The 22,887-nt window shown below is 49.0% G+C and overlaps 1 protein-coding gene across 1 annotated transcript; it reads left to right on the top strand.

Moving 5' to 3' along the window:
- LOC139227656 (WD repeat-containing protein 76-like) lies at positions 1–22,436 on the top strand. The gene is made up of 13 exons (XM_070858577.1): positions 1–460; positions 4,240–4,338; positions 5,385–5,443; positions 6,632–6,764; positions 9,817–9,906; positions 11,102–11,145; positions 11,251–11,404; positions 11,906–12,064; positions 13,455–13,573; positions 15,589–15,687; positions 17,217–17,369; positions 18,545–18,598; positions 21,024–22,436. The coding sequence occupies exons 1-13, from the start codon at positions 185–187 to the stop codon at positions 21,301–21,303; spliced, it is 1,719 nt and encodes a 572-aa protein (XP_070714678.1). The 5' UTR covers positions 1–184; the 3' UTR covers positions 21,304–22,436.
- Positions 22,437–22,887: the final 451 nt, after the last annotated feature.

Below are 22,887 nucleotides of genomic sequence, written 5' to 3'. Positions count from 1 at the left end.
GCGGATTTAACGGTCGCAGCGCGAGTGGGCGGGAAACCCCGGGAGAGACGGCTGAACATCGCCCACCGCCCAATATCACGCCTAGCGCAGGGAGGGAGGGGGTTCCTGGCACTGGCGGCTGAGCTTTGGCTAAAGCTCCACGTTCTGTTAGTTTGGTTAAAATATCCCGCGCGCGCTGCAGAGGATGAAGGCCGCCGCCCGGGAGATGCCCCGCAACAAGCGGCCGACGGCGGGCGGTGTGTCGCCGGCCAAGAAGCTGAGGCGGAGAGTGGACGTGGTGGTCGGAGCCGCGGAGGTGGCGCGCCTACTGACGACAGGGACTCCCCGGTCGCCGCCAACATCCCGCGGCCCCACACTGGCAGCCCCGCAAAAGCGACGCGCCCCGCCGCCCGAGGACCGCGGCTCTTCGGCACAAAGTGACCGCGATGGCGACAGCAGCGAAGACGACCTTCCTTTGGCGGTAAGATATCTCCCCGGTTGGGTTTTGGTTTAATTCCCTCTTTACTTGTGAAAAGAAAGACTTGCATTTCTATAGCGCCTTTCGTGACCTCGGGGTGTCCCACAGCGCTTTACAGCCAATGAAGTACTTTTGGAGTGCAGTCACTGTTGTAATGTGGGAAACACGGCAGCCAATTTGCGCACAGCAAGCTCCCACAGATAGCAGTGTGATAATGACCAGATAATCTGTTTTTGTTATGTTTATTGAGGGATAAATATTGGCCCCAGGACACCGGGGATAACTTCCCTGCTCTTCTTCGAAATAGTACCGTGGGATCTTTTACATCTTTGACCTGAGAGAGCAGACAGGGCCTCGGTTTAACATTTCATGAAAGACAGCACCTCCGACAGTGCTGCGCTCCCTCAGCACTGCCCCTCCGACAGTGCGGCGCTCCCTCAGCACTGCACTGGGAGTGTCAGCCTGGATTTTTGTGCTCAAGTCCCTGGCATGGGCCCTGGACCCACAACCTTCTGACTCGGGCGAGAGTGCTGCCCACTGAGCCACAGCTGATCGATTTACAGAGCTGTGGGGAAAAAGCTGGTGGGAGGATTCACCAAAGAGTAAATTTAAAATCAGGAAGAGAAATGCTAAGGTTCTAGAGCAGAGTTTGGGGTAAAACTAAGAGTGGGTCAGGAAGGGACAGAGTAATAAAGATCATAGGGCATCAGTGACTAAGGTGACATCAGGGACAAATAGAAAAAAGTCAAAGCTAAAGGCACTATATCTGGATGCGTGAAACAGTCAAAACAAAATAGATGAATTAACAACACAGATTGAAATGAATAGTTACAGAGACGTGGTTGCAAAATAACCACAGTTGGGAACTAACTTTTAGAAGAGATAGGCAAATTGGAAAAGGAGGAGGGAAAGCCCTGTTAATAAAGGATGGGATAAAGACAGTGGAGAGAAAGGATCTTAGCTCTGAAAATCACGAACTAGAAGCAGTTTAGGTGGAGCTAAGAAACAGCAAGGGGAAGAATACATTGGTGCCGCACATGTGCCAGGCAAAGACTCTCCAACAAGCGAGAATCTTACCACACGTTCAACAGCATTACCATCGCCAAATCCCCACCATCAACATCCTGGGGGGTCACCATTGACCAGAAACTAAACTGGACCAGCCACATAAATACTGTGGCTACAAGAGCGGGTCAGAGGCTGGGTATTCTGTGGCTTGTGTCTCACCTCCTGACTCACCAAAACCTTTCCACCATCTACAAGGCACAAGTCGGGAGTGTGATGGAATACTCTCCACTTGCCTGGATGAGTGCAGCTCCAACAACGCTCGAGAAGCTCGACACCATCCAGGACAAAGCAGCCGCTTGATCGGCTCCCCATCCACCACCTTCAACATTCACTCCCTCCACCACCGGCGCACCGTGGCTGCAGTGTGTACCATCTACAAGATGCCCTGCAGCAACTCGCCAAGGCTTCTTCGGCAGCACCTCCCAAACCCGCGACCTCTACAGCTTAGAAGGACAAGGGCAGCAGGCGCATGGGAACGCCATCACCTCCCAAGTTCCCCTCCAAGTCACACACCATCCTGACTTGGAAATATATCGGCTGTTCCTTCATCCAATGGCCATGGCTGCTTTGGCGCAAATCGCACTGGGCCCAAGTTAAAACTCCACTGCGGCTTCCCACAGTCCCTCAAGGCCCCTGATTCATTGCCTTCCAGTCAGCATGAAGCTTTTCCAACTTGGCCAGCCTGCCCAGCGTGTATTCTTGTACAGTCAGTTTAACAATTCTTTTAACCAAGCTCCACTCCTTTTAACAGGCCATTAATCCAGGCTTCCGCTCAATCCTTTACTTTCCTTAAAACTAGTATTTAAAAAGTCCATAAATCCGTCGCCCGTTAAATGTTTAAAATGAAAGACTTCTTGTAGTGAGTTATTGTGGAACACTTAATGCCATAAAAACATTGATCTCTGCATTTTATAAAGAGCTTCCGACAAAAGTCAAGTCCACTCACTGCGCAATGATCCAGCTCTGCCTTTCGGATGGCGCATTGAGCAGTAAATTTGAAATTCATGTTTATCCGACTTCTCTTATCGTAGAATGATGCAGCACAGAAGGAGGCCATTCGGCCCATCGTACCTGTGCCGGCTCTGTGACAGAGCGATCCAATCAGTTCGACTCTTTCCCCACAGCCCTGTAATGTTTTCCCTCCAAGTATTTATCCAATTCTCTTTTGAATGTTATTAACTGTTGTGGTTCAAAACTGCTGTTAAACATAGCCGTTGGCCTCGATGTCCTCCTCCCTGATGGACATTAACAAGCCCACGGCACCATTGGGAGGAGAGCGATGAGTTCTCAGGAATCTTGGCCACCCAGCCTCCTTGGAACAGCACTGACGAGACAGATGGACTGAATTGCTGTTTATGGGATCTTGCCATGCAGGAAATGATTATAACAGTCACTGTTTCAAAGTAGTTTGTTGTACATGAAGTGCTTTGAGAGGCCTGACCATCCTCCTTCCAGTGATGTAGCTATCTTCTAGTTATATACAGACGGGCAAGGATCAGAGTCGGTTAAGTTTGATTATTTTGGACAGAGGTACAAACGGAATTTCCTTTGACTGCAGTGGGTTTTAGCCAAATCTGTGCACACGTGCTGCAGGGTATATCAATATATCTATTCATTGCTACAAAAAAGTCTTGCATCTGCACACACTTCCTCCAACTTTTTCTATTATAAATTCCTATGTAAACATGTCATGCTACAACTACAGCCAGCTGTCTACACACTGCAGCCACGGAGCGCCGATGGTGGAGGGAGTGAGTGTTGAAGGTGGTGGATGGGGTGCCAATCAAGTGGGCTGCTTTGTCCTGGATGGTGTCGGGCTTCTTGAGTGTTGTTGGAGCTGCACTCATCCAGGCAAGTGGAGAGTATTCCATCACACTCCTGACTTGTGCCTTGCAGGCTTTACATCCCTGATTTATATTTGTATTTGGTGGACAGAGTTATGCATTGAGGCTCGTGTGTAGCCTGACTGTTCCGCAGGCACCACAGGGTGAGAGGACAGGACAGGGTGACACTGCTGAACCGTCAGTCCAGCTCACCCTGGGCTGCACTTGCACCGGGTGCGTTCAGGGTGCACTCGACTAAAACAAGCATTGCTATCCTTACTTGAATGGGGATTGAATTATGTCCTGGTCCAATTATCCCTCGCTTGTCGCCCCGTTTCACCTGCAATACCGTAGGAGCCTGACTGCTATCTAAAAGATTCATTAAAACATCTTGCACCTGTATGTGGAACCCTCCCGTCTTCCCCCCCCCCCGCCCCCGACCACTCGGATTCCAGAGAAACAGCGACGTGCACGCGCTGTCGGCAGGTTATCGGGAAGTGAGCACAGACCGTCACTCGGGTATAATGTTCACAGTTTCACATCACTTACCTGGTGCACCGTGAGCACTTCTGAACAGGAGATCCACGAGTAATGGGTGATTTTTATTTGCTGGCTCGGGGATTGAGTGGAGGTGGTTGGGGGCGATTAAGCCTAGACTGCAAGGAGGTCATGTTTCTGAGTGGAGGCAGTGAGCAGAGCCTGGAGAGTGACACGGTATTATATAGTATTGGTAGATCGGGAACCGGCCATTTGGCCCGGCGGGGCTATACCGACGGTTTCTGCTCCACATGAGCTGCTCCGAGAGGCAGCAGCTGTTTTATTCCGTGAGTGATGCAGGAATCTGTTCACTGAGGGATCTCACACCCTTCTACATTCATTTATTTTTTTTAGCTTTATCGACAATCTGAGGAGCTGTCGGCGTACGAGAGGAAACGGCTGAAAAACATTCAGGAAAACGCCCAGTTCTTTGCATCGTTAAACATGCTGGAGGTAAAAAGGACCAGGATTATGTTCGGATTGATTTATTTTCAGCTTGTCAGATGTCAACATTCTGCATCTCTCACTTTGGGTTAGATGATAAGGTTGATGTGATAATTTCAGACACGCCCATTGTATTGCTGCCCAGCACATGGTTGGGGGAGCTGAGCTGTTTCTGGCTGTGATTTAAGTGAATTGAACTCAAAACATTTGTTATTTTCAGAGAAGTGGCTCACCTCACATTGCAGACATTTACAAAGTGCCCCGACTGAGCAAAACCGTGCTGAGGTGACCAAAGCTTTTCCAGGGCTTGAGATGCAGAGATCTGTCGCAGTGACTTGGGCAGATCTGGGGTGGTTCTCCTTGGAGCAGAGAAGGTTCCGAGGAGATTTGATCGAGGTGTTCAAAATCAGGAACGGTTTTGATGCAGTAAACAAGGAGAAACTGTTTCCAGTAACAGGGGGCTCGGTAACCAGAGTTGTTTACGCAGCGAGTTGTTGTGATCGGGAACGCGCTGCCTGAAAGGGCGGTGGGAGCAGATTCAATAGTAACTTTCAAACCAGGAATTGGACAAATATTTGTTGGGGGATAAAAATGACAGGGTTATGGTGAAAGAGTAGAGGGAGTGGGACTAATTGGGCAGCTCTGGCACAGGCACGATGGGCCGAATGGCCTGTGCTGTATCATTCTGTGACCTGGCGTATAACAGCTCTGCGTATTTAACAACTGTATGATTCAAATGGCCGATGTATTTGGTGGGCAGAGTTGTGCATTGAGCCAGTGTGCAGCTGGACGGTTCTGTAGGCACCACAGGGTGAGAGTACAGGGCAGCGTGAGACTACTGACCTTGCACTGAGCTGGGACCGGGTCTATTGGGGGTGCACCCGGCTCAACGTACCCACAGTGCTCCGTTGAGAGATCTGAGCATGAGTGTGCAGCGATCTTTGGTCCACTCTCACGCGGCCTGCTTTCGGCAAAGCTCGAACCGTTCTAAGTGTATCGGATATTAACACAACGCAGTCTGCTGATCCATGGAGGAACCTGCTCTTGCTTTACAGACGGCGCAAATGCTCCGGGAAATCGGCAGAAAGGTGCCAAGAAAGACTGTGCCCAAAAGGTAAGGTTTTAACTACGTTGCAGTTTGTGTAAAGTTTCGTGTTAAGTATTTCTGCATTGTACAACACTTGGGTTATCTGTGCAGTAATAACCTAGTCAACGGCCATCAGCATAATAAGAATGCAAGAATTGCAGGAGTGGGCCATTCGGCCCCTCGAGCCTGCTGTCCACCATTCAATGAGATCACAGCTGATATTCTAACTCAAGTCCACTTCCCTGCCCTGTCCCCATTCCCTTAGTGCCCAAAAATCTATCGATCTCCTTTTGAGTTCAGACTGACTGATTTTCCTCGAGCCTGTCAAGGGCATGACATCCCAAAGGGACTGGGAAGCTCAATGACGTGGTGTACCTGGACCTCCAAACAGTGGTGGCAAAACTGCATGAACGACAGCCTCAGCTTGCATTTATATGGCACCTGGAATGTGGATAATCCAGCAAAGGAACTTCTGTGACTCATAAGGAAAACAAAAGGTTCCCACATGTGGGAGTTCATGGTAAAGCTCCGGAACGAGTAACATCGGTGCTGGTTAAAGGGGTTATTGTGGGTGGGGCCAGAGGAGCCGAGGGACCGGGGGCAGCAAGGGCCAGCCCACACTGCGATACGTGTGCGCACTAGGACCGTGCAGCAGAGCTGGTCTCCAGTCGTCTTGGTTAATCCTTGCCACTGGTCCAAGACCTAGCTCTGTCAAGCCCGTGTGGTGGCTGGTGTGCAACGGCCACCACACGTTAAGAAAATCCAAGCACAGGCATCTTCCACCCTTCAAGATGTAGTTCGGAATCTGGAATATTAGGTCCTTCATTGAAACACCTGTGAACTCCTCCCTTTTTGGCGTGGAAGCAAGTCATCCTCTATTCAAGGGACTGCCTATGATGGTGTGGGTGAGGGAGTGGCCCAGGGGACAGTATTGGTGGACAATTATTGTCTCTAATTTAAATTGCTGACTTGGGATTCAGAAATTCCGTGCAAATTGGTGAAATTGCAGGCGTAATAGGAGGGGTAATTGATTCTTTGGAGGCCGTTCAGGAAATATAAAACAAATTGGGTGACTGTGAGTGAGCAAACCCTGGCAGGTGAAATATCATAAAGTTAATCATTTGTTTTACCGGCTTTTAACTGTATTTTTATCTTTGTCATTAAGCCATCATATGTAGCTTAATCACATGTTTATTACTTTTTTTGTCCTTTTAGAAAGAGCCTGAAAAGCAGCGGTTCTCCAGCTGTGGTGCGCAGATCAATGCGCCTCCTGAGGATCGACCCGACGGGCTCACCCATCGCCCCGGCTCCCGCCCCGATAGAGCAACCCGTGAAGGCTGAGGAGCGGGTGGGCACACTGTCTCTCTCTCTCTCTCTCTCAGTCCCGGGGGGTGGGCATACTGTTCCCCTCTCAGTCCCGGGGGGTGGGCACACTGTTCCCCTCTCAGTCCCGGGGGGTGGGCACACTGTTCCCCTCTCCGTCCCGGGGGGTGGGCACACTCTGTCTCTGTCTGTCTGTCTCTCTCTCTCTCTCTCTCTCTCTCTCTCTCTCAGTCCGGGGGGTGGGCACACTGTCTGTCTCTCTCTCTCTCTCTCTCTCTCTCTCTCTCTCTCTCTCTCTCTCTCTCTCTCTCTCTCTCAGTCCCGGGGGGTGGGCACACTGTCTCTCTCTCTCTCTCTCTCTCTCTCTCTCTCTCTCTCTCTCTCTCTCTCTCAGTCCCGGGGGGTGGGCACACTGTCTGTCTCTCTCTCTCTCTCTCTCTCGCTCTCTCTCTCTCTCTCTCTCAGTCCCGGGGGGTGGGCACACTGTCCCTGTCTCTCTCTCTCAGTCCCGGGGGGTGGGCACACTGTCTGTCTCTCTCTCTCTCTCTCAGTCCCGGGGGTGGGCACACTGTTCCTGTCCCTGTCTCTCTCAGTCCCGGGGGGTGGGCACACTGTTCCTGTCCCTGTCTCTCTCAGTCCTGGGGGGTGGGCACACTGTCTGTCTCTCTCTCTCTCTCTCAGCCCCGGGGGGTGGGCACACTGTTCCTTTGTCTGTCTCTCAGTCCCGGGGGTGGGCACACTGTTCCTGTCCCTGTCTCTCTCAGTCCCGGGGATGGGCACACTGTTCCTGTGTCTCTCTCTCAGCCCCGGGGGGTGGGCACACTGTTCCTTTGTCTGTCTCTCAGTTCCGGGGGTGGGCACACTGTTCCTTTGTCTGTCTCTCAGTTCCGGGGGTGGGCACACTGTTCCTGTCTCTCAGTCCCGGGGGTGGGCACACTGTTCCTGTCTCTCAGTTCCGGGGGTGGGCACACTGTTCCTGTCTCTCAGTTCCGGGGATGGGCACACTGTTCCTTTGTCTGTCTCTCAGTTCCGGGGGTGGGCACACTGTTCCTGTCTCTCAGTTCCGGGGGTGGGCACACTGTTCCTGTCTCTCAGTTCCGGGGATGGGCACACTGTTCCTTTGTCTGTCTCTCAGTTCCGGGGGTGGGCACACTGTTCCTGTCTCTCAGTTCCGGGGGTGGGCACACTGTTCCTGTCTCTCAGTCCCGGGGGTGGGCACACTGTTCCTGTGTCTCTCTCTCAGCCCCGGGGGGTGGGCACACTGTTCCTGTCTCTCAGTCCCGGGGGTGGGCACACTGTTCCTGTCTCTCAGTCCCGGGGATGGGCACACTGTTCCTGTGTCTCTCTCTCAGCCCCGGGGGGTGGGCACGCTGTTCCTGTCTCTCAGTCCCGGGGGTGGGCACACTGTTCCTGTCTCTCAGACCCAGGGGTGGGCACACTGTTCCTGTGTCTCTCAGTCCCAGGGGTGGGCACACTGTTCCTGTCCCTGTCTCTCTCAGTCCCAGGGGTGGGCACACTGTTCCTGTCCCTGTGTCTCTCAGTCCCAGGGGTGGGCACACTGTTCCTGTCCCTGTCTCTCTCAGTCCCGGGGATGGGCACACTGTTCCTGTCTCTCTCAGTCCCAGGCTTTGGGGGGGATGCTGAGGGATGCTTTACATTCCATACACACACACACACACACACACACACACACACACACACACACACACACACACTAGATTAATGCGAGGTAGCGATCACTCTGCTCTGTCCCACCAGTGCATTTTAACAAAGAGCCATGGTATAATACCCACGGGGTGATATTTCCATATTCGACTCCATCTGCACTTTGTGTAGATCGGTGTGTGTGGGAGGGGCGGGGGGGGGGAGGAGGGTGTGTGTGTGTGTGTGTGGGGGGGGGGGGGGGAGAGGAGGGAGCGTTGAGTGTGTGTGTGTGGGAGGGGGGTGTTGAGTGTGTGTGTGTGTGGGAGGGGGATGTTGAGTGTGTGTGTGTGTGTGTGTGGGGGGGGGGGGGGAGGGGGGTGTTGAGTGTGTGGGGGGGGGGAGGAGGGTGTGTGTGTGGGGGGGGGGGGAAGGAGGGTGTGTGTGTGTGGGGGGGGAGGAGGGTGTGTGTGTGTGGGGGGGGGAGGAGGGTTTGTGTGTGTGTGTGTGTGTGTGTGCGCGCGCGCGGAGTGTGTTGAGGGGGTGGGGTCGGGGGGAAATGAGTGCGAGTCTGTGTAGGTCGATGTGTGTGAACATTTTTTTGCTGGCCACTCAAATCTGTTTGAAACTGAATTAATCTTCTTTCAAGTGGGACCCTTGGTGTTACTGGGAAAGGAAATGTTCTCCTCGCTGGATTGGGAGCCCGAGAGATGAACTTTCAATCCCACCTTGTATTTTTAGCAAATAGGTTGCCTAGAGACCTTCAGAATAAAGATCATTGTTTTTTTTTTAAACTGCCAATGGTGGAAAGCAGCAGTAAATCCGTCAACATCTGTAAAAGTAAATCTCGGTTAATGATTCCGGTCGGGAGAATCATCGTGACCAGTAACCCCTCTACCCAGGCTGCTAACCTCTCTGTACAAATATTGGAAGATCTACATAATTCCAAAAGTAATGTTATTTTGAATATTTTAATTTTAAATGAAGCTAGTATTTTCACCATCACTGGAGCTGCTCCAGCACTGGGGGTGAGGGGCAGATTTTTAAATGGCCCGTTGTCAATCTAGCACTTGCAATTTATGTAAACGCATTATTTGACTGTCCACTATGCTTATTGAAATTCAAGGACGTAGTAATACTTGAGAGAGATGTTTTTTATTGCATAACCAGCTGTGTAAAACTGGTACACGTAGACAACAGAAGGCAAGTGCCATGCTATTGTTGAATAAATTGAATGATGAGGTTGTGGAACTCGCTACCACAGGGAGTGGTTGAAGCGAATAGCGCAGGTGCATGAGGGGGAAGGGAAGAGAGGTTTATGCTGATAGTCAGATGAGGAAAGACTGGAGGAGGCTCGAGTGGAGCATAAACGCCGGCATGGCCTGTTTTTGTGTTGTATATTTGATGCAAGATATTCTCTCGCTCTTTTTCCACAGCTTTCTGGACCGCTGAAAATGGTAACAAATGATGACGAGAACAGCAGTGTAACTGAGAGCCTGATGAACACGTGGCTGAAGATTAGCCAGGTATTCTGCTTCTAGTTGAACTGGGACACTGATTTAACTAAATTGGGATGCAGTTAGCTAGCCAGATGTCCTGGTTTGGGTAGATAGCCAGATAAGAATATAAGAATTAGGAGCAGGAGTCGGCCATTCGGCCCCTCGAGCCTGCTCCGCCATTCAGTGAGATCATGGCTGATCTTCTACCTCAACTCTACTTTCCTGCACTGTCCCCATATCCCTAGATTCCCTTAATATCCAAAAATCTATCGCTCTCTGTCTTGAATATACTCAACGACTGAGCATCCACAGCCCTCTGGGGTAGAGAATTCCAAAGATTCACCACCCTCTGAGTGAAGAAATTTCTCCTCATCTCAGTCCTAAATGGCCAACCCCTTGTTCTGAGACTGTGACCCCTGGTTCTAGACTCCCCAGCCCGGGGGAAACATCCTCCCTGCATCTATCCCCGTCAAGTCCTGTAAGAATGTTGTATGTTTCAGTCAGATCACCTCTCATTCTTCTAAACTCCAGAGAATATCGGCCTAGTCTACTCAATCTCTCCTCATAGGACAATCCCCCCCATCCCAGGAATCAGTCTGGTGAACCTTCGTTGCACTCCCTCTATGGCCAGTATATCCTTCCTTAGATGGCCTGGTTTGATTAACTCTATACAGGTTTTGAATCTTATTTTAACTTCGTTGTCACCCAAGCGTTTCAATGGTTTCAGACTCAGTGTATGGACAGATTGATCCTTGAGAAGGAATTACAAACTTGGCCAGTAATCTTGATCTGATATAATATTATAAAAGATAATGATGCTCGCCCTTTTAAGAAAAACCTGCTTTATATTGTGTTCTGCTGGGTAAATACTTGAACAGAAAGCGTTTCTAAAGTTGGGTAAAACCAGGTGTGTAAATTGGTGCTATATATATTTTTTATTAATATGAAAGATATTGTACAGTTACGAGGTAAAAGATGACCAATATCTCGAGGGCTTATTGTGGGGATTTTATAATTAGTACCTGTATTTTCTCAGCATTTTAACCGTTGCCCAATATTGTCTTTCTTTCTGTTTCCCACCCCCCCCAATAAATGTTAAGATTAAAAGCTTCATTCTGGTGTTTAATTTAAATTGAAGTCGAGAATGCAGGCAAGCTAAACTGAAGTGTGAAAAAATCCTGTTTTTGTCACTAACTTGAGGCTCGCTGCTCTGTCACTACAGGGCCCGACACACATCGAAGTAAAGAAACCAGTAGAATTGAAAAAGTAAGTTTCTCAAGTTTAACGTTGATTTTACATAAAGGCTATTTCCAATTTTTAAATGTTTATTTTCAATGAAACCCTCCCTTCACCATTGTTCCTCTGACTTAGGTACAAGTCCAGTTTGAATAGGATGACCATTCAAGAAGGCTTTGTTGCAAAAGTAACAACAAACCGAATCTGCTCACTAGCTTTTCATCCGTCTCAGCACAGATTGCTGGTGGCTGCAGGAAGCACTTTTGGATACGTCGGACTTTGGGATATGGTCAGTGAGCATCTAGTTTTTACCAATCGGGATATAAGATGGAAAGGCCCTTGCATTTCTATAGTTCCTTTCACACCCTCAGGATGTCCCAAAGCGCTTTACAGCCAATGAAGTACTTTTGAAGTGTAGTCACTGTTGTAATGTGGGAAACGTGGCAGCAAATGTGTGCACAGCAAGCTCCCACAAACAGCAATGTGATAATGACCAGATAATCTGTTTTAGTGATGTAGATTGAGGGATAAATAATGGCCCCGGGACACCGGGGCTAACTCTCCTGCTCTTTTGGATAAAGCCATGGGATCTTTTACATCGTGTTGCTGTTTATGGGAGCTTGCTGTGCGCAAACTGGCTGCCGTGTTTCCGACATTACAACAGTGACTACACTTCAGAAGCTGCAAAGCGCTTTGGGACGTCCGGAGGTTGTGATAGGTGCTATATAAATGCAAGTTTTTCTTTATGACCCAATTCTGATTGAACCCTTTTGCTGTGTGTGTTTTGCAGAGTTCCCAGGCTGGCGGTGCACTTGTCCATGAGTTCAAGCCTCACTGCGGCACTGTTAACTGTTTGCACTTTTCCCCCGCTAACTCTGCTGAGCTCCTGTCACTGAGTAACGATGGGAGCGTTCGTTGTGGAAATGTAGCTGCCGCTGTCTTTGACGAGGTAAAAACGCACTGAAGATCTTTGAACTCTCTCACTTCTTATTGCTGAGCTGTGGGCTTTACACTGACTGGAAGGTTGGGATGTATTGGTGTGGCGTTTGGACACAAGGAATGTGCTGTATGAAGTTGGTCTGAGCCCCTGCTGTCCTGACCACCTTCAGCACAGAGGAAAGACTATCGGACGGAGAAGTCGGAATTCTCCAGTTGCAGTGGCACTGGGAATCCAAGTACTGCTTCTGCTGGCGTGTCACTCCCAGTGAAATGAAATGTCGTGCTGTGTGTGGCAGTCGGTCTGTGAGAGCTGGGTACGTGGTCAGAAGCAGTTTTCCCTCTAAACTGCGTGGTCGCCTTGAGCTCCCGCACAGACAGCTCACCGGCTTTTAAAGAGAAAAACCACGTGTACAGGTACAGCGTCTCAAATCCAGCAACCTCGGGACCGAGACTGTGCCAATTTTTGGATTTTCCCGGAATTCGGACAAGAAAACCAAGACCGTGTGCATGCTACCGAGACAAAGTACTAACGGTGGCGTGGGTCAGGCCGGGTCGAGGGTCATTCGGCAAGGCTCGGACCGATCGCACGCCACTTAAAACTCCGCGGCGAAGCCGATAACTAGTCCGGCCCGCCGGCGTTTGGACAATAATTATGGATTTTATTTTACTGATTATCAAATGGGATTTTCTCAAATGTCCGGCTTTCGGCCGGCCGGATTTGAGGCGTTGTACCTGTACGCGGCATTTTGAATGGGCCGCCTGGTCCCTTGAAACATTTGAAGTAACATTGGTGAGAAGGACGGTTTTCGAGGAGGAAACTTGAAATGGACTGGAAAAGGTGGAGTTCAGACGGTTGGCACTGAAGGGGGAAGCTCTCGTGTAGGTCGTGTTTCCTCGTCCATTCACAGCATCTGTTACATGTTTGAGAAAAGACTAATCAGTCAGTGAAGGGGGAGAAATGCAAGGAAAATGTCCTATCGGAGGTTAAATCCCTGTACTTTCAGGATACAGTATATTCCTGTTAATTAAAGTTATTTTTGTGCTTTTTAAAAAAAAAAAGTGAATTGTCTAAATTCAAATGGGGTGGTTTAGAATGAATAGCAGAGTGTAAAGCACATGCCAGCCATCGCTACACCCCAACCCCTCCTTTCTCCTGTTGTATACGATAGTTTTGCTGCTGTCTCCGCACCGGGCTCGTTCAATTCAATTCTGAGTTGCTTTTGCCTCGTTGCTCAAAGATGTCTGGATTTTGTTTTACTGTCCACCCTGTTAAAGAAATCTCCTCCAGTTAAAATGGCACCTCAGAAAATCAGTGCGTGTGTCCGCCTTGTTCTTGTGCTCGGTATTTCCTGGTGTCCAGTTACACTCAACCATATCCCTTGCACCTCACCTGTTCCTAGGTTTACACGTCCAACGCGTGGAATTGCTCTTCTTTTGACTTCTTGTCCGTGGATGGGTCCACCTTGCTGGTCAGTCACTGGGACGGAGATGTGGTGATAGTGGACAGGCGCACCCCGAGGTGAGCATCCCTTAATGAAGGCGTCTCGCTCTCTGTAAACCCCTTGGCTAAACCTTTGCTCAGTTAGTGTTAGTGCATTTAGTCATTCCCAGCTATCCGCTCTTTGTTAATAACCTTTAACCCTTCTTGCTGTCCGAAGGTTTTTATTTGATTTGCTCTCGGATATGGCCGATGCTGGGCAAGGCCACTTTGATTTCCCATCGTTAGCTGCCCTGAGACTGGGTGGTTCGCCTTCTCCGTGAACTGCTCCAGCCCGTGTGGCGATCGATGGTGCTCCCACAGTGGTGTTGTGTTGGGTGCAGCGACACTGCTGTGAGCACAGTCACTGGAAGTATAGGTTGCCCCAGGAAACGACGCTGACTGGCTGTTCCGGTGGGTGGGAAAGGTTCCATGGCATTATCCTAAGGAGAGATGGACCCAATGTCCTGGGCAACATTTGGCCCGCAACCACCCACCAGAACAAATTAACGGGTCATTTAACTCGTTGCTGTTAGTGGCCCCTTGCTGTGTGCAAACTGATTGCACTTTAACTTGTACTGAGGTTGAATGATCAGCCATGATCTTATTGAATGGCGGTGCAGGCTCAAAGGGCCGAATGGTCTCCTCCTGCACCTAATTTCTATGTTTCTAAACTAATTGGCTATGAAGGCCTTTGGATATGAAATGCTCTAAATAAATGCAGGTTCTTTCTTGCCATTCTGTGAAAACCGATACTGAGTGGGTCTTCTACACGTTGCAGTGTGGGGGAGGGGGCGGGTCCTTCCGATTGGTATCCCTGGCGGGGCACTTGTACACATTAACACGCTCAGATCGCAGGCTCTGTCTCCAGCTAACCCTAGCACCACTGCACTCACTGCCGGCTGCAGCCTTAGAGTAAAAACTTTAGGGTTTTTTAGTGGTTCTGGGATGTGGGCGTCGCTGACAAGGCCAGCATTTATTGCCCATCCCTAATTGCTCTCGAGATGGGGGGGTGGGGGGTGTCATTCGAAGAAAGGTTGAGCAGGTTGGGCCTGTACTCATTAGAGTTTAGAAGACACAGAGGTGATCTTATCGAAACACAACATTCTAAGAGAGCTTGACCAGATAGATGCAGAGAGGATGTTTTCCCCTCGTGGGGGAATCTAGAATAAGGGGGCATAGTTTCAGAATAAGGGGTCGCCCATTTTAAAACTGAGATGAGGAGGAATTTCTTCTCTGAGGGTGCTGACCCAGAGAGCTGTGGAGGCTGGGTCATTGAATATATTTAAGGTGGCGATCGACAGATTTTTGAGCGATAAGGGAGTAAAGGGTAATGGGGAGCGGGCAGGGAAGTGGAGCTGAGGCCAGGATCAGATCAGCTGCGATCTTATTGAATGGCAGAGCAGGCTCGAGGGGCCGAATGGCCGACTCCTGCTCCTATTTCTAATGAGAAGGTAAAGACACACAGAAATAATCATGTTATTGTGAAATATGTCATTTTGAATATTTTCATTTTGTTTAAAATCTTACTGTGAACAAATTAAGTTTGAGCTAACTGGGAAACACAGCATGTCAAACTTTTGTCTGATTATTTTTGAGTGGTTTGATTCATCAGCAAACCACGTTGGCAAAATGCTTTCTTGTTTTTTCATTATAAATATTTACAGCAGGATATTCAGTATTAACAGAAGTGGTGACCTGGGAATTACAATTTGAGGCAGGACATCAGTGTGCGTGTAAGATTTTTACTGTGCGATTGTTGTAGAGTGCCCCGGAGTGAATGCTGACGGTGTTTAATTTGCCTGGGAGGAATTTTTCCTTCTCTTTCTGAATATTTAGTGCTGGTTGTAACTCTGAAACAAGCAGATCCTTGGCCTGGCACATTGGGCCCCTTCCCCGGTGGATGTCTTTTCCTTAATCTGAGGTGTTGCTAACTCCAGATGAAGAGTCTGGCTAGCGCAGGAGCTGTTAACACTTGTTTCTGTTGCTGTTAAAGATAACCTGTACACATTACTGAATTGAAAGTTGTTTCTATTTTCTTGTGCAATCTTCTGCAGCACTTCAGGAGAGCTGGCAGCATATCTGGGTATAAACACCTTGAGGACAGTCAGTGTCCACCCAGTCCACCGGCAATATTTCGTAACCGCCGGAGCCCGGTAAGCTCACTTCGCAGGAAATGTTCCAGGCGTTGCTGCTGTCTCTACACACTGCTATCCCACAACCTCCGCTGTGTCTCATACACTGCCTGGCTCACCCTACGACAGCAACGGTCTCCAATGTCATTCCTATAACCTGCCATTCACTTTAATATGTATATATATATATTTTTTTATATTATATATATATATATATATATATATATATATATATATATACACATGGGAATCTATTTTCAAATGTGCTCATCTCATTTGTGTGAAAGTATTGTACATCTTTGCCACTTGCCCACAAAGTGGGGTTTATACTGAAGGTGATAACAGGGTAGAAATTCCCATGGCCATTCATTGATTGAGGGAGTTAGATATGGCCCTCACTGCTAAAGGGATATGGAGGGAAAGCAGAAAAGGGGTACTGAGGTTGAATGATCAGCCATGATCTTATGGAATGGTGGTGCAGGCTCGAATGGCCGACTCCTGCACCTATTTTCTATGTTTCTATTTAAGGAGGTATATACCTGCATTGGAGGCAAGAGTGATCAGTATAGAATTACATGGAATTTACAGCACAGAAGGTTCACTAGAGTGATTCCTGAGATGAAGGGGTTGTCTTATGAAGAAAGGTTGGGCCTGTACTCATTTGGAGTTTAGAAGAATGAGAGGTGATCTTATTGAAACTTATAAGATTCTGAGGGGGCTTGACAAGGTAGATGCAGAGAGGATGTTTCCCTTTGTGGGGGAATCTAGAACTAGGGGGCATAGTTTCAGAATAAGGGGTCGCCCATTTAAAATGGAAATGAGGAGGAATTTCTTCTCCTGAGGGTGGTGAATCTCTGGAATTCTCTGCCCCAGAGAGCTGTGGAGGCTGGGTCACGGAATATATTTAAGGCGGAGATAGACAGATTTTTGAGCGATACGGGAGTAAAGGGTTATGGGGGGCGGGCAGGGAAGTGGCAGGCTGAGCCCATGATCAGATCAGCCATGATCTTATTGAATGGTGGAGCAGGCTCGAGGGGCCAAATGGCCGACTCCTGCTCCTATTTCTTATGTTCTAATGTTAACAGTTGTACATCATTCCTGTGCGCTATTAACCAGTTTATTTTAAATGGGTGTGCGCTGCCATTAAAATACATGCCTAGAATGTTGTACGAGTGTACCGTGTGTTTATTATAAGAACCTTTGAGCCAGGCCATGCAGGGGTGATGTAAGGAAACACTTGTTCACACAAAGGGTAGAGAAAATCTGGAATTCTCTTCCCCAAAAAGCTGTGTGATTGGGGCTCAATTGAAAAACTTCAAAACCGAGATTGCTGGATGTTTGTTGGGTAAGGGTATATGGAGCAAAGACGGGTCGATGGAGTTAAGATACAGATCAGCCGTGATCTAATTGAATGGTGGATGGCTCGAGGTGCTGAATGGCCTCCTGTTCCGATGGTCCTAACACCACCGATTGGGAATTTCTACCCCAGTGCATTGACTAAATGAGTTACTGGTTGAAGGGACCTGATTTTTTTTTTTTGTTGTTGCCAGGTGTGTATCTATTTATGATGTTCGAAATCTAAAAACCTCTCACAAAAAGGCTGTCGCTCACCTGAATGAACACACGAAGAGTGTAAACGCTGCCTACTTTTCACCGGTCACTGGTAGTCGAGTGGTGACCACCTGCATGGACGATAGGATCAGGTAATGCCAACCAGCTTCAGACCCAGCGGAGCATGTGCAAAACTTAAACTGTACAATTTTTAAAAAATGGCTAAAGTTTTTATATTTTGAATTTATGTGATGCTTCTCCTTAACTAGCCCTCCCAGATCAGTTGCAGCATTGATTCGATGCAGGGGTGAAGTTCTCTACATTCTGTCACTCCAGTCTGCTGCGAGAGCATTATCTCCCCCACCCCTCCCCATTTCCGGCCAACCCCCTGGGCTGCCTCGGGCATGTGCTTCAGACTCTTAGCATCACCTGCCGATGACGGGACTGCAGGATGGGGGCTAGAGGTGTAATTGACATTCTGTGGTCACACCTTGTCTGACAGTAGGCAATATTCCATGTGGTGCAACATTCAAACATAACGACCTGGTCAAGGGTTTTACTTGGAGCAGTGCTGATGGACTGGGTTTTGTTTGTTACAGTAAGAGTGATGAGGACAGAAAAACCTCAATTACAGCACAAAAATAGGCCAGTCAGCACAACTGCTCTTGCCAGTGTTTCTTCTTCTTGGGCAGTCCCTCGGAGTCGAGGATGGCTTACTTTCACACTAATGAGTTCTCAGGTGACTGATGACAGCGTGGATTAGGCGGTGGTCCATCCAGCAGCTGTCGGTTCCTGTCATGGCGCAGGTGATGCGCATGTCCTTGCAGTCCCTCGCTCGGACGATGACTTAGTCGAGCAGATGCCAGCGCTTGGAGTGAGGGCGTTGCCATGAGGCCTTGTACTTGTCTCTCTGACGGAACAAGGTGCTGGTTATGTCAAGGTCGTGTTCTAACCATTTCGTCAGGAGGAGGGTACCGTTGGAGTTGGTTTTCCCTACCCCCGATCACTCCTCCCCAGAGGTCTGTCGTTGAAATCGCCAAGGAGGATCAGCTTGTTGCCCGTTGGAACTCGGGGCAGGGATTGTTTGAGGTTTATGCTCCACACAAGCCTCCTCTCGCCCTACTTCATCGAATGCGGCGGTTCTGATTTGGTGATGAATTTACCTGGAGCCCGTCTGGCTAAGGGAGTGCGTTGATCGGTTTGTTTAAAATAAGTTCAGTGATTTCTAGGAAACATGCCTTTGGGTTTTATTAGTTTGGTTATTGACACGGCAGTGTTCATACTCGGTCAGATCTTTTTAACTGTCTTTTTAAATAATTTGTTGCAGAATATTTGACACCAGTGCCACAATTCCCAAGATTCCTCTTGTGACGTCAATAACGTAAGTGAAAAATTTTAGAAATAATTGGTTAACTTGTGATGTTTTGTTCTCGGATGGTGAAGTTGAAATGTGGTCCTTCTGAAATCCATTCACGTTGCTGAAACTCTCCTGTATTTTGGTGTAACGTGGCTTACTTTGGTTCACTCTCCGCGCGTGCGCCCCCCCCATTAATACTGGGCTACAGCTCTATGGCTGACCGTGAGCGCTAACAGCCTCTTTGACCCTGGGAAATCCTTCAGCCAATTCTGTCCTTGCTCAGCGTCCATTGGCTCACAATATCCAATGGTTGTCGTGGGATAGGACTCGCGATTGCAATCCCTGGTTGAATTGTTGCTCCTTGCCCGGAGATGCACCGACTACCATCCAGGTTGAGATCGGGGAACTCTGCAGATATTGGAGATCAAAACAGGACCCTCCTGGTCTGTATGTGTTACTTTGTGCCCTGAACCACCAGCATTTTGTTTTTTTCCCCCCCCACCCCCACAACTGCGAACTTTTCATTAGTTTGGGTGACGATGCCGAGAATGCTCGTTACTGTATTGAAATGGCCAGCGCACACATACACCCACTCACCACTGGACCTCCAGCGGCGCTATTCTCTGTAGTTTGGAGGAATGTTTGCTGTTGCCTCGTCCTTCAAACTTCCATCCAACTGCAGCCACATGCCTTGTCGTCCTCCTCCATCGTCCCACTGGGTGACACTGCCCTCGCCTGCGTCCATTCCTATCTGTCCAGTCGTAGCAATGGCTTCTCTTCCCAGTCCCGTACTGTCCCCCAAGGATCTATCCTTGGCCCCCTCCTATTTCTCATCTACATGCTGCCCCTCAACGACATCATCCGAAAACACAGCGTCAGTTTCCACATGTACGCTGCCGACACCCAGCTCTACCTCATCGCGACCTCCCTCGACCCTTCCACTGCCTCTGACTTGTCCTGCTGCCTGTCCGATGAGCAGAAATTTCCTCCAAGTAAATATTGGGAAGCCCGAAGCCATTATCTGTTCCCTAGCCACCGACTCCCCTCTCCCTAGCAACTGTGGGAGGCTGAACCAGACCGTTTGCAACCTTAGCCTCCTGTTTAACCCCCGAGGTGAGTTTCCCATCAATCACCAAGACTGCCTACTTCCACCTCCATAACCTCGCCTCACTCCACCCTTGCCTCAGCCCACCTGCAGCTGAAACCACCTTCCATTCATGTCTTTGTTACCACCAGGCTCAAATATTTCATTGCTTTTTATGGCGGCCATGCCTTCAGCTGCCTGGGTCCTAATCTCTGGAACTCCCTCTCTAAACCTCTCCGCCTCTCTCTCCTCCTTTTTAAGGCGCTCCTTAAAACCTACCTCTTTGACCCTGTCCTGTTATCTCCATGTGTGGCTCGGTGTCACAATTGTTTGATAACGCTCCTGTGAAGCATCTTGGGCCGTTTTACTATGTTAAAGGGGCTATATAAATGCAAGTTGTTGTCTTGCCATTGTTACCTGTGCCCTGAGTCAGTCACTTTTTTATATTCAGCGTCTGCCCCATGTAATTCCCCCACACAGTATCGCTCGTGTATCCGACTCCCCCTCGTTGCTCTTCCTGCTGTCTCCACCTATTCCCTCTCTGCCCAATCTCGCTCTGTCAGTCAGTGCTTTCTCTCTCTGTCAGTCAATGCTTTAACAGCTAAAAGCCAGTTTGCGAATGCAGCATTGGTTTAAAAAAAAAAAAAATTGCCTATACTACAATTTGCAAAGTGTAATGTGTCATCGAAGAGAATTCAAACTATAATGGTGGAGGAGAGGAGAGGCGGAGAGCCCAAGGTTGGAGGCTTAAAACAGGAGCAGAACAAGTGCCTATTCCTCTGGGAGACGGGTGTGAAGGTTTGAAAGGGAAGAGGTGGGGAGTTCAGTGGACACTGTAGTGGGTGGCCTGGGGCCCAGTGGGTGGCCTGGGGCTCGGAGGGTGGCCTGGGGCCTAGTGGTCGGCGCCCAGAACACGTGCTGGCTCCTTGCAGGAGCGGTGATGTAGATTGGGGGATGGGGGCAGGGGAACGACACGTGCAGGAACCTGCTCACCACCTGTCCAACTTCGAGAGTAGTGACAGGAGAATGGGATTGTGTGAGAATCCACCTGTGGAAAACCGAACCGAGCTCAAAGCCCCATTGCACAGGTGAGGGGACCGTGTTGTAACTGTGCACTTTGCCAACTTTGCTTCTCAATCCCGCTCAGTGCCACTGTGTTTGGATTCTATCTGCTAACAGCACAGATACATTTAAGGGGAAACTGGATAAACACAAGAGAGAAAATGAATAGAAGGATATGGTGATGGGGGGTAGGAAGGGGCTGGTGTGGAGCATAAACCCCGGCATGGAGCGTGGGGCCGAATGACCTGTTTCTTTGCTGTAAATGCTGTGTAACTGGTTTGCTAACCGTTTTGTTTTAAACAGCCATAACAATTACACGGGACGCTGGCTGACTAAGTTCCGAGCTGTGTGGGACCCTAAGCAGGAAGATTGCTTCGTAGTCGGGAGTATGGTGAGACCAAGGCAGATCGACGTGTTCCACAGTGCGGGCTCCAAGGTGCAGGAATTGAGGGACCTGGAACGGCTGGGGTCCGTGTGCTCCATTAATGTCATGCACCCGGCCAGGAATGTCCTGGTTGGTGGGAACTCCTCGGGCCGCCTTCACGTCTTCATGGACTCCTCGCGTTCAGTGAGTCGTCGGTGAGACTCCCCGCGGTATTCGGGAGCCAGCGCTCTGTCATTGTAACGGTGGGAGTCTTGCCAGGTTACGCCCCAGGGGCTGTAAGGGTGAGCAATCCGTGCGGAGGTGGGAATTTTATCCGCCCTGTCCATTTTATCAATTCCAACCGGTACTAAAACATCAAGTCCAGCGGCGCAGGGCTGATATGGTGGCTCTCGCTGCACTCCGTTCCCCCACTGAGCGGAGCGGGACTCCCGCGGAACTTTGCATTGATGCGTGGTCACAGCAAGGGCAAAGTGTTCACTCCGCACACTGAAGGCCACTGCAGACACACCCACCACCGCACTCCAGTAACATTTGTTTGTTCTGGACATCTATGAGAGCTGAAGAATTTTCTTGCTGTGGAAATTGGAATTAAAATAATTATCCACCAGATGTTTTTGGGGGGGGGGGGGTGGAAGTGTTTTGAGAGAAGCCTTTCTTTCCCTGCCACTGCCTCAGAAAATGCTGCTGAGAAGAAACGTGTGGCAATTTTATCTTTCACCCCCAGATACTTTCCACTGTATCTCGGTTGCAGGATCAAATACAGTTTCACTCAAAATTATTGGGAACTTCCGTTTTCTTCTGTCTGTCTGATGCTATATTTTCAGTAAAGGTTCTGTAATTAGACGTAATGTGGTTTTAATCTAGCCCATAGTGTTTGGATTCCCTTCCTGTATCTCCCATGGATGTGACACTACTCCTCTCTCTTCTATGCTGACTGTATTCATCACAGCCAACAACCTTTGGCAACAGCTTAGCCACAGATTGGTGGGACAGAATTTGCACATGCACATAAAATGGCAGCGGTCAGCGGGTGGGGCGTGGTTACTGGGGGTCTGGAGCTGGGAGACAAGCAGATCGTGGACCATATTCTCACTGCTGCTCCCACCAATCAGAATACTCTGCTAAATGTTTTCTAAAGAGGATTCTAAGTAACTTATTTTCCCCTGTGGAGAACGGGCAAACTCTGAAGCCTCTCTAGAACTTTGAGCAATATTTTCTTTTTGGGGCCAAAGACCTCAAACATACTTAGTTCATAGATGAGTGAGCTGTTTAATATATTCATGCTGCACTTTGTAACAAAATATGATTCAAATAAAATGTCCTTTTTTAAAGTGCCGCAGTTTGTGTCCATTACTCTGCCTGTTTTAGGTAACCTTCAGAGTGAGGTTTGGTAGTGTAGTGCTTGTGTTCCTGAACTAATAATCCAGAGAACGTAAATTCGGATCCCACCGTTGTAGACTTAAGAATGTGAATTCAGTTTTTTTTTAATGTGGAAATAAAAAGCTGGTTTCTGTAAAAGTGAACATGAAGCTGTCGGATTGTCATAAAAAACCACCTGGCTCACTGATGTCCTGGAAGTAAACCTGCCGTCCTTACCCTGTCTGGGCCTATATGTGACTCCAAACCCACAGCAATGTGGTTAAGAACATAAGACCATAAGAAATAGGAGCAGGAATCGGCCATTGGGCCCCTCAAGCCTCCTCTGCCATTTAATAAGATCATGGCTGATCTGATCATGGGCTCAGCTCCACTTTCCTGCCCGCTCCCCATAACCCTTTATTC

This window comes from Pristiophorus japonicus, chromosome 17 (assembly GCF_044704955.1).
Source record: "Pristiophorus japonicus isolate sPriJap1 chromosome 17, sPriJap1.hap1, whole genome shotgun sequence".
Classification (NCBI taxonomy): Eukaryota; Metazoa; Chordata; class Chondrichthyes; family Pristiophoridae; genus Pristiophorus; species Pristiophorus japonicus.
Note: the sequence above shows the minus strand (reverse complement) of the source record. Positions and strands in the feature narration are given on the sequence as shown.

Bases quoted from the DNA above. Each gene is read 5' to 3' on its own strand.
- LOC139227656 (XM_070858577.1), top strand. From the start codon at position 185: ATGAAGGCCGCCGCCCGGGAGATGCCCCGCAACAAGCGGCCGACGGCG. The intron at 11,405-11,905 runs GTCAGTGAGCAT...TGTGTTTTGCAG, and splicing joins ACGTCGGACTTTGGGATATG to AGTTCCCAGGCTGGCGGTGC. The intron at 15,688-17,216 runs GTAAGCTCACTT...TGTTGTTGCCAG, and splicing joins TTCGTAACCGCCGGAGCCCG to GTGTGTATCTATTTATGATG.